This window comes from Xenopus tropicalis, chromosome 3, assembly GCF_000004195.4.
Source record: "Xenopus tropicalis strain Nigerian chromosome 3, UCB_Xtro_10.0, whole genome shotgun sequence".
Taxonomy (NCBI): Eukaryota; Metazoa; Chordata; class Amphibia; order Anura; family Pipidae; genus Xenopus; species Xenopus tropicalis.
In genome coordinates this window covers 125216618-125226568 of record NC_030679.2, presented here as the reverse complement: position 1 = coordinate 125226568, position 9951 = coordinate 125216618, and the positions used below count along the sequence as shown (strand labels likewise).

At 40.5% G+C, this 9951-nt stretch overlaps 1 protein-coding gene across 2 annotated transcripts; it reads left to right on the top strand.

Annotated features, from left to right (window-relative positions):
- Positions 1–272: 272 nt before the first annotated feature.
- Positions 273–9729, top strand: lman2l (lectin, mannose-binding 2-like). Of its 2 annotated transcripts, XM_012958943.3 has the most exons (9): positions 273–506; positions 1482–1600; positions 2800–2917; positions 4958–5040; positions 5501–5533; positions 6440–6601; positions 7392–7506; positions 7764–7883; positions 8017–9729. In XM_012958943.3, the coding sequence occupies exons 1-9, from the start codon at positions 335–337 to the stop codon at positions 8154–8156; spliced, it is 1062 nt and encodes a 353-aa protein (XP_012814397.1). In that variant the 5' UTR covers positions 273–334; the 3' UTR covers positions 8157–9729. The 2 variants fall into 2 exon arrangements, with proteins under 2 accessions (XP_012814397.1, NP_001136372.1); NM_001142900.1 differs by lacking the exon at positions 5501–5533 and having other exon boundaries at positions 335–506; positions 8017–8730.
- The last annotated feature ends 222 nt before the right edge of the window (positions 9730–9951 follow it).

The following is a 9951-nucleotide window of genomic DNA, read 5'->3' as shown; positions in this document are numbered from 1 at the left end:
TTCGACAAGTGACCATTAAGCTTCTTACGCTCCACTGTCTAAAAGCTACCCTTTCCGCCCAACCCTAAATACGACCTTACTAAAGAGAACTAGTTTGTCCTATGTCTTAACCACTAGCGGCTCCATACATCGCACAACTCCCAGGAGGCCACTTAAGCGCTGTTGGGCTATTTGGCCAATCACCCGTCAAACTTAACCTGGAACCTGCCCTTCTCTACGCTTATTGGATACTCTAGAACCAATAGCAGCAAATGGGCGGAATGGAACGTCCCCAGAGTCTGATCCTTTGAAGAACGCGATTGGCTGCTGCGGTGTCAGATCTGAGAGTAGTAAGATGGCGGCGGCGATAGGCGTAAGGGAGTGTAGTCCGCGGTCACAATGGAGAAGGTGGAAGGTGCGGGTTCTTGTATTGCTGATAGTCGCCTTCGTACATTGGGACGTAGGTACAGCCGATCAGACGGAGGAATATTTAAAGAGAGAACACTCACTGAGCAAACCTTACCAGGGTAAGAGCGCAGCGCCAGAAGAATGAACTGCGATATCAAACCCGGCAAGAAAGGGTGTCAGATCTTAAAACTAGCGCTGCTGTTGGTTCGGTCCATTTCCCCAGTAGTACTAACGACTACATCATTTCACATATGCAACATACATAAAGCCACATGCTGCATGGCTAATTTCCAATTGAACTGCATCTCCGACAGGCGCTTAGTCGGTTCCTCTTGGCTTATTACATTGGGCTGCTGTATCACAACCCATATACAGCAGCAGCCTTCAGCTTAAAAGCTACATTTTTGTATACTTGCTGGGTGGTTGCTGCTGGCATTGCGAGCTGTTTTACTTTATCTTGTGGGGGAGCCGTTGTGTAGTGTGGCCCCAGGGCTTCAGGTTCCCTGCCTACTGCAACCAGTCCAGGCATGTGTGCACCATTAGTGGTGGGGCTGACAGGCCAGCTGGTATTCTAAAGCTGATAACTAAAGTGGGGTGAATGGCCTGATCTTTGTACTGCAGCTGTTTGCTCTGCCAGCCATGTATTATGCATTGGGATAAAGGCTGTCTCTCTTCGACCTCTAAAAAGGAAAGGGGTTTCAGGGAGTTCAACAGTAGTAAGAGGGTTGCGCTCCAGTCAACCATTATTAGTCGTGCGTCATGTGGCTTTCAAGTATGACTAGTTCTAAAGTACTGCATTGAGCAACCCATGTGTTTGGAAACACTCATCGCACACTGTTCTGCTCGACACTATGCTAGTTGCATAATATACCCCCTACTGGAAAATATAAGGATTTAGAAGAAGCCTGTAGCTTCTGGGCCTCTTATGTGGTCATATGTGTTTGATTTTCATGAGCTTTTTGCAATAAGTGGTACATTGTTCCCTATATATAGTACACTAGGGATCTGCTCCTGTTCTTTATGAGCATTTGCCCCCTACTGTGTTGTTACTTTTACTTTTTATTGGAGTTCTTACATCCAGTTATTTCTTTTAGGAGTAGGCTCCTCTACTTCATCACTATGGGACCTTTTGGGAAATTCACTTGTGACCCCACAGTATGTGCGCCTAACCCCTGACTTACAAAGCAAGCAGGGGGCTGTCTGGAACCGCGTGGTAAGAACTGAACACCCATTATGTCCATAGGATGTTTTATTTCATTTAACTTGTATTTTTTCATAAATAAAATAAAACTCACTTCAAAGGGGAATTTCACCACTTAAATTAAGTATGTTGTAGAACAGAGGTCCCCAACCAGTGGTTTGTGAGCAATATGTTACTCACTGCCCCCTTTGATGTTGCTCCCAGTAGCCTCAGAGTAGATGTCCATTTCTATATTTCTGGCTTGGAGGCAAGTTTTGGAAGCCCAGAGACACATTTGTACTCCAAGCAGCAGCACCTGCAGGCTAGCAGTCCCCATGTGGCTACCAAATAGCCAATCATAGTCCTTATTTGGCATCTACTAAGAACATTATTTATGCTTGTGTGGCTGACCCATGCAGCCAAAAAAAAGCTACTGCTCTGTGCAGCTACAATGTTTTTGCTCATTTTTATTTTTCTAATAAGGCCCTCTCCTATTCAGCTGCCAATCTCTCATTCAAACCACTGCCTAGTCACTAGGGTAGATTGGATGATAGTAGCCAGATGGCTTCTGAAATTACAGACTGGAGAGCTACAGAGCAAGAACCTAAATAATAAAAAAAAAAAAAACTAGGGATGTTCCGAATCCGCTATTTTATTTTAGAATAAGGAAGGCTAAAGACAACCATGTGTGGCGAAAAATTTTCAATTTCCATGTTTATGTGACAAAAAGTCACATGATTTTAAGGATTCGGTTCGGCCAGAACCATGTATTCAGCTGAATCCTGATGAAAAAGGCCAAATCATGGATTCGGTGTGTCCCTAAACAAAACTAAAGACCAGTTGCAAATTTTCTGATATATTCAAAGGTGAATAACCCTGTTTATAAATAGGATTTTCTTTGGTCGGCTTGGGTTTTTGTTTTACTGTTGTGATTGCATCACATTACAGTTGGCCTGATCCCACTCTTTTTGCACTACTTCCCTAATAAAGCAGTGCTGCCAACATGAAAGCATCAGAGCAGTGATTTTACCCTGGTGTGTGAGTAACAACCTGAATTTGGAGCAGTGACTGTTATCAAGAAAAATGATAGAATGCTTGATTGGTTTACCAAGCAGCCAATGATTAGTATTGTTAGCGATTACACAGGTTACTTCATTTGCCTGTTATTGTGAGATTATATATGATTTGAGTGTTGTACACAGAGTATATAATTGCTATATCTCTTTTTCCAGCCTTGTTACTTGAGGGATTGGGAGATGCAAGTTCACTTTAAAATCCATGGACAGGGAAAAAAGAACCTAAATGGGGATGGCTTTGCCATCTGGTATACCAAGGATCGGATGCAAGCAGGTCAGTACATTGGTTTTTTTACATAGCCATACTGATGAGCATGTACTTATTGTAGATTTGGTCCCTTGATCATAATGAATGGGCAATTAAAAGCCTCTGTTAAATGTAGCCTCATTTTAATAGTTGTAGTGCATAGGGCTGTTGTGCTGTCTTTCAAAGCCAGCACAATGCATGTAAACTTGCCTACAGCACCATGGTTGTCCTTGTTCAAGCCTAAAGTAGGGAGTAGTTAGAGTGTGCAAGGCACCCATATACTTTACAGAAGTTAAGGTGATGGCACGTGACATTTTTTTCACCCGCTGTAAATCTTGTTTACCATGGGTGACAAAGTAGAATGATAAGCAGTAACAAAAAAAACAAAAAAAAAATGTACAAGCAATACCAATAACACTGAAGTCTCCACATCAGTCTCTATTTGTTGGCAGAGACATCAGCTACCATATAGCAGTTTTCATTTTTCAGGCTGGAAAAACAATAAGAAAGCTAATAAACTGAAAACCATAGAAATGAAAATGAAGACCTACTGAAGAGTTGCTATGAGTAGGTTCAATTAACATGCTGAATGAAGGGGGAAGTTCACCTTAACTGTTAGTATGATGTAGAGAATAATATTCTGGGACAATTTGCAGTTGGTCTTCATTTGTATTATTTGTGTTTTTTTTTTAATTTCACTTTTTGTTCAGCATCTCTCCAGTTTGGAATCTCAGCAGTTATCTGGTTGCTAGGGTTCAAATTACCATAGCAACCAGAGAGTGGTTTGAATGAGAGACAGGTATATTAATAGGATAGGATCTGAATAAATAAAAAATAAATAATACTAATAAAATTGTGGCCTCATAGTGAAATAGTTGTTTGGCAGCTGGGGTCAGTGACCCCCATTTGAAAGTTGGAAAGATTCAGAAGAAGGCAAATAATTATGAAACTATAAAAAAAATACATAATAAAGATCAGTTGAAAAGTGGCTTTCTTTAAGTTATCTTAAAGGAGACATATCCTATAAAATTTATGAATGTACCAGTGAATTATACTCCTCTAGATATAGAAGGATTGTGCTTAAAAAGTTGTGTTTCTGACTGATTTATTGAGAAATTCCCCCAAACCCCCACTAGCCCTGCCCATCTGTTCCACTTCCTGCTGGCTGAATTCTCTGGATGTGCAGGGGGGCCGGCGGCCCTCCGTACACTGCACTGTAGGATAGGAACCAATCAGCAGCTAGGCTGACCTGATAGGGAACTGAAGCCTGTCTGTGCTTGTGTGAGTGCAGGGCTGTGATTGGCTCTCCCCCTCCTACTGTGCTTCTGGCAGGGGCTGTTAGGACACGCCCACCCCTCATTTCATACTGAATGGAGAAGCGATAGGATCTATAGGGAGCTCCAATAAAGGGGCCATTGTTACAGAGAGGATTAATGTTTAGCCCAAACGGAAACCAGCACCGGATATTATTCATAATTGCTTACAAAATTAGGTTTTTCCCCATTTATCCTATATGTCTCCTTTAAAGGTGAACCCCCCCTTTTAATGATTACACGTACAAGTAGCCATGTGCTGTTATGACGAATGTTTGGGTGTACATAATTAAAGGAACAGTAACACTAAAAAATAAAAGTGTTTTAAAATAATTAAAATATAATGTACTGTTGCCCTGCACTGGTGAAAGTTGTGTGTTTGCTTCAGAAAGACTACTGTAGTTAATAGAAATAGCTGCTGTGTAGCCACGGGGGCAGCCATTTAAATTGAAAAAAGGAGAAAAGGCACAGGCTACATAAGAAGATAACAGATAACTGTGAAGAATACAATGGGAATCTATGCTACTTATTGTTATCTGCTTAGTAACCTGTGCCTTTTCTCCTTTTTTCAATTTCAATGGCTGCCCCCATGGCTACACAGCAGGGTATTTATATAAACTGTAGTAGTGTTTATGAAGCAAACACACAACTTTTACCAGTGCAGGGCAATAGTACATAATATATTAATTATTTTTATACACTTTCATTTTTTGGTGTTACTGTTCCTTTAAGCAATTTTTGTGTCCTGTTGTAGGACCTGTCTTTGGCAGTAAAGATAACTTTGTTGGTCTTGGGTTGTTTGTGGACACCTATCCTAACGAAGAAAAGCAGCATGAGGTAAGTGGCCTCGTGCTTATGTTTTTTTTTTCTATTATTTCCCTACCAGCTGTGTTACTTGCAACCTGATACTTTTGAATGTCAATAACTGTACCCTCACTGCACACAATACAAATATGAACAACTTGGTGCCCATGACATAGACTTTATGTCATCAGCAAGGAAGGTAACAGACTGCTGACACCAAAAATATACCTAGCAACTTGCTGTTCACAAATCGATTTCAAACCTGGAAAAAATCTGAAAGGGAAGGTGTTAAATAAATGCCCTTTATAAAGAATGCAGTTTAACCTTCAAAGACTTTTCAGATTTGCCACTTTGGAAACTCACAGACTGCTGTGTTTGGCAGTAAAGAGGTTAAACCACTGGTTCCTTTTTTTATATGGTGAGTGCTTTCAATACTTAGTGTGTTACTAAGCTGTATGTTGTGTGTGCTTTCTCTTGTGCTTCGGGATCACAGTCTCAGAGGAAAAGATACTCTCCTTCGATGCAGGTATCTTTATATAGAAATTTCCCTCCCCCTTTGTCTCGTTTGCAACAGTTAGTGTGTCTGCTTTTGCTTTCAAATGAACATAGGGAGAATTCAGAAGTATATGTGTGTGATGCAACATTAGAAAATTGTCTGCTTTTTACAGCACGTGAACTTTGCCTTCGCTTGACCACTGGAGCATGCTAAAAAGTTGTTTTTATTCAGTGCTAAGGTCCTCCTGTATCATCTCTCCTGTATCATCTCTCCCTCACTCTTACAGCCTTTATTGTGCCCATAGGAATCAAGGAGTGAAAATAGATTTCTCATATAGCCCTGAGAAACCTTTGGCATCTTTTGAAGTTGTTAATCAGGGTCTTCTATTTTAATGAAAGTCTTACCAGAGTGAAGTGGGCCCGGAGTATGTCACAGTCACCTACAGTATGGCCTTTATCAGAGTATCTGATTTTACAATAAGGTTTAATTGTGTCGGGATCAATGTTATGCCTTATAGCAGTGATCCCCAACCAGTGGCTCGTGAGCAACATGCTGCTCTCAGTGCCCCCAAAGCAGGTAGTTTATTTTTGAATTCCTAACGTGGTGGCAAGTTTAGGTTGAATAAAAACAAGATTTACTACCAAATAAAGCCCCCTGTAAGCTGATAGTGTGCATAGAGGCTGCCCAATAGCCAATCTTAGCCCTTATTTGGCTTCTCTATGAACTTTTATGGTGCTTGTGTTGCTCTTCAAGTCTTTTTACATTTGACTGTGGCTCACCAGTAAGAAAGGTTGGGCCTTATAGGCACATGACTAAGGTGGGAGAGGCTGATACTCATATATGTGTATATATATATATATGTGTGTGGCATTACTACAGAAAGGACTTTAGTGCTCAAAATGATGACCACCATACTTTTACTGTTTCTCTCCACAGCGTGTTTTTCCTTACATATCTGCCATGGTCAGCAATGGCTCCATTACATATGACCATAGTCGGGATGGGCGTACAACAGAGCTGGGAGGGTGCACAGCCATGGTCAGGAACCTTAACCACGATACATTCCTTGTCATACGTTATGTGAAACGTCGCCTTACGGTGAGACTTTTATTGATTACAAGTAATCAATAAGAATTGAGCAGGGTAACATTTTACAGACAGAGGTTGTCTTAAAACCAAATAAATTTGTATTTCTCCTCTAATAATATATCTAACTGTTGTATTTAGATTTCATCTTACAACTGTCCTCCTTTCTCCAGAACTATTCTATACAATCTCTACTTCGGTACAATGTATTATGAGACGAATGCTGCAACTCCCTAGCTACTTAGGCTGGGCTGTACAGATAACTGTATAGGAGCAGGGTACAGAGTAGCATTCAATTGGCTGGTGGTAGAAGCATGTTGAAAGGCATCCTAAGCTGGGTCATTATGAAAGGCTAAACCCAATCTATCACTGTGGTCAAAGTGCTTAGTCTGGCTTGTCTAGAGTTCTTACCTTTGGCCAGCCAAGGAGTTGTGGCTGGAGAAAACCTCAGATGCCCAACAAACAAGCATAAGGGTGTACTTGTGACAGTCATTAGAGAGAGACCATCCATCTGATGTCATCTGAGGGGGCAGGTTCTGGAGCTGCTTCACTAACCAGTGGGTTGATTGAAGGCCAGAAAATTTCCAACCCACATATAACTACATGGGACATAAGAAATAAAGGATGGCCTTCCCCTAGTGCTGCTATACCTATTTCATTTCAAGGGAAGGAACTCAGTTTATCTAGTTTTTGTTTTTATATGTACATAGACAATCTAAATAAATCAAGTATTTATGGAGGAAATAAAAGTTAAACTAAGACAATGAACTATTTACACTAAGCATTTGTTGCCTTGTTTCAGATCATGGTAGATATTGACGGGAAGCAGGAGTGGAAAGATTGTGTAGATGTTCCCGGAGTGCGATTACCCCGTGGATATTTCTTTGGTGCTTCTGCAGTAACGGGAGACTTGTCAGGTATGAAAATAATCTATATTGTTTGATAGTCATCGTTTGCTCAGAGTTTAGTGCATTCTCTTAAAGAATCCTGTTTTGTTTGCAGTGTCCTTGTTTCCCACAAACAAAAGCATGTCTTACTGGTGCCCCCTAGTATGCTGAAGGGCTCCACAAACTTTTTGTATGTCTTTGTGTCTGTGTCATTGCAACCACCTATATTTTAGATGGGTATATGCATGTTACATTACAAAGCATTAAGTGTCTGTTGTTTCTCATAGACAACCATGACGTCATATCCCTGAAGTTGTACCAACTGAGTGTAGAACGTACTCCCGAGGAGGAGAAGATGGATAAGGAAGTGTTCATTCCCAGTGTGGACCATTTGAAACTGCCTGGAGGTGAGTAACAGCTTCCTTTTTATAATTTGCATTTTATTTCTCCCAGCCATTCACTGTGCTCATTCATCCATTATTCCATGTACATATAGCCATTAATGTTTATATTTTATATATTTATCGTCCTCACATGTAGAAACTTCATCAGAGTCCATGAGCGGTTTTGCAATATTTCTTATCGTGTTCTTCTCACTTCTTGGCCTGGTCTTTACTGGAGTCATCCTCCTCATTGTGTACAGTAAGTGGCAAGAGCGGAACCGTAAACACTTCTACTGAAGAACCTATACTACAACACCGTCTGGACTTACACACTGGTGCCCACAGCAAGAACAAACTGTGACTTCCGTGGTCTGTGGAGCATGAATGCTCATTACACACGATGCTGGAGATTTTGCTTAGCTGCCTCCTATAAAACAATTTCTGTTTTAAACACTGGGATTTTATAAGCTGCTATTGAAGATTCACTTTTCAGTAGATCTTCCCACTGGTGTGTTGTGTAGCTTTATTTTTGTTTGTTTTTGTTTTTTAATTACCTCCACTGGAAACAATCTGATCTTCACTACCCTCAGAACTGAAATACTTGTCTCCAGTCCATCCCATGTGATATCCAGCCTCAGGCAAAATGTGATTATCTTTCCACTACCATTATCTAAAGGGGAGTTGTATGATTTTTTTTTTATATATATTTGCTGCATATTCTGTCAATTCCACAACATAAGGATTTGTTACACTAGGACAGAGACGGTCAATCTTTTCCATATAGTCAATAATTACATACTCCATGTGTTCATGGGGCAGCTTCTATAAAAATGATGTGTTAGTACAGAGTACTAAATATTCTGGAAAATGATCAGTAACAGTGTAGTCTTTCTTTCTCCATTTGGGGCCAGATTCCTATTGGTGGTTTCAGAATCTAAATCCCTTTAAACTTTGGTCACATTAAGAGATTTACTAGAATTTACATTGACCCCCCCCCCTTGACATGATCCCTTGGAGAAGTCAGGGACTAGTACAATAAATTTCCTGACTTTACTATATTATGCATGTGCCAACACTAGGGATTCCTTCTATAAATCCCTCCCCCAACAGCAGAGAAGTAGTAGCAGCCTGGGGTCCCAAGACATTAATTAGAGTCACTAGCCAATTGGGTTTTTTTGAACACTGGAATTGCCCCAAGAGTGGCACACCTGCACACAACTAGTCACCTTTCCAAGCAGCATGGAAGTGCCAAACTTCTGCTAATTCCAATTGTTCAAAATATGTTTTATCCCTTTTTTTGGGTGCCATTTTCAGCCCCAGGTTAAAAGTTTTTCTGCTGCTCTCAGGATAGCCATACACGGTTTGATACAATCTGCCAAATCAGTCCCTTCATACTGCAACTTATTGGTCTGTGAGTGGGGCCCAACAGGTATCTGGCCAATAATTGGGTGGGTTTGAAAATCCCATCAGACAAGGCATTGATGTGACCCTTATTCATCAGTCCTTTTGGGCCAATCACCAGATCAGGCCAATTTGGTCTTGCATGTGGGCCAGATCTGTTTGTTTGATGTGGAAGTTATGGGCCAGCTTAATTATTTAACTGGTATTGTTTTATTCTATCCCCTCCTATTAAACAATATTCCTCCTGTTGACTGTTACAAATCACTGCAGATGGTGTGAATGGCCATTTTAAAGCGGATTGCCTAGCTTTACCAGAAATGTTACTTTATATGTGAAAATTAAATTTTAAAAAGCAGATGATATTTTATAGACTGCAGTCTGAGAGCTGGGAAAGTGTTTTATAGGAAACTTTATGTTGCATGACACAGGAATGTATATCTGCATTATAGTAAAGGGTGCTCAAGCGAGACAGAGGTTTTATTGGCTGTATGTAAAAAACTGTGATCAATGTGTGGTAAAAAAATGTTATTTTTTTCCTTTATGTGCCTGGGACATTCTCAGATGACAAATCCCTCTCTATTCGTTAGTACTGACCATACATGTATTCATTACATTATTTCATACAATTTTAGTACCTATATGGCAATGATCCTGCCAGATATCCAGTTAAGCTGGCCATACACGCACCGAA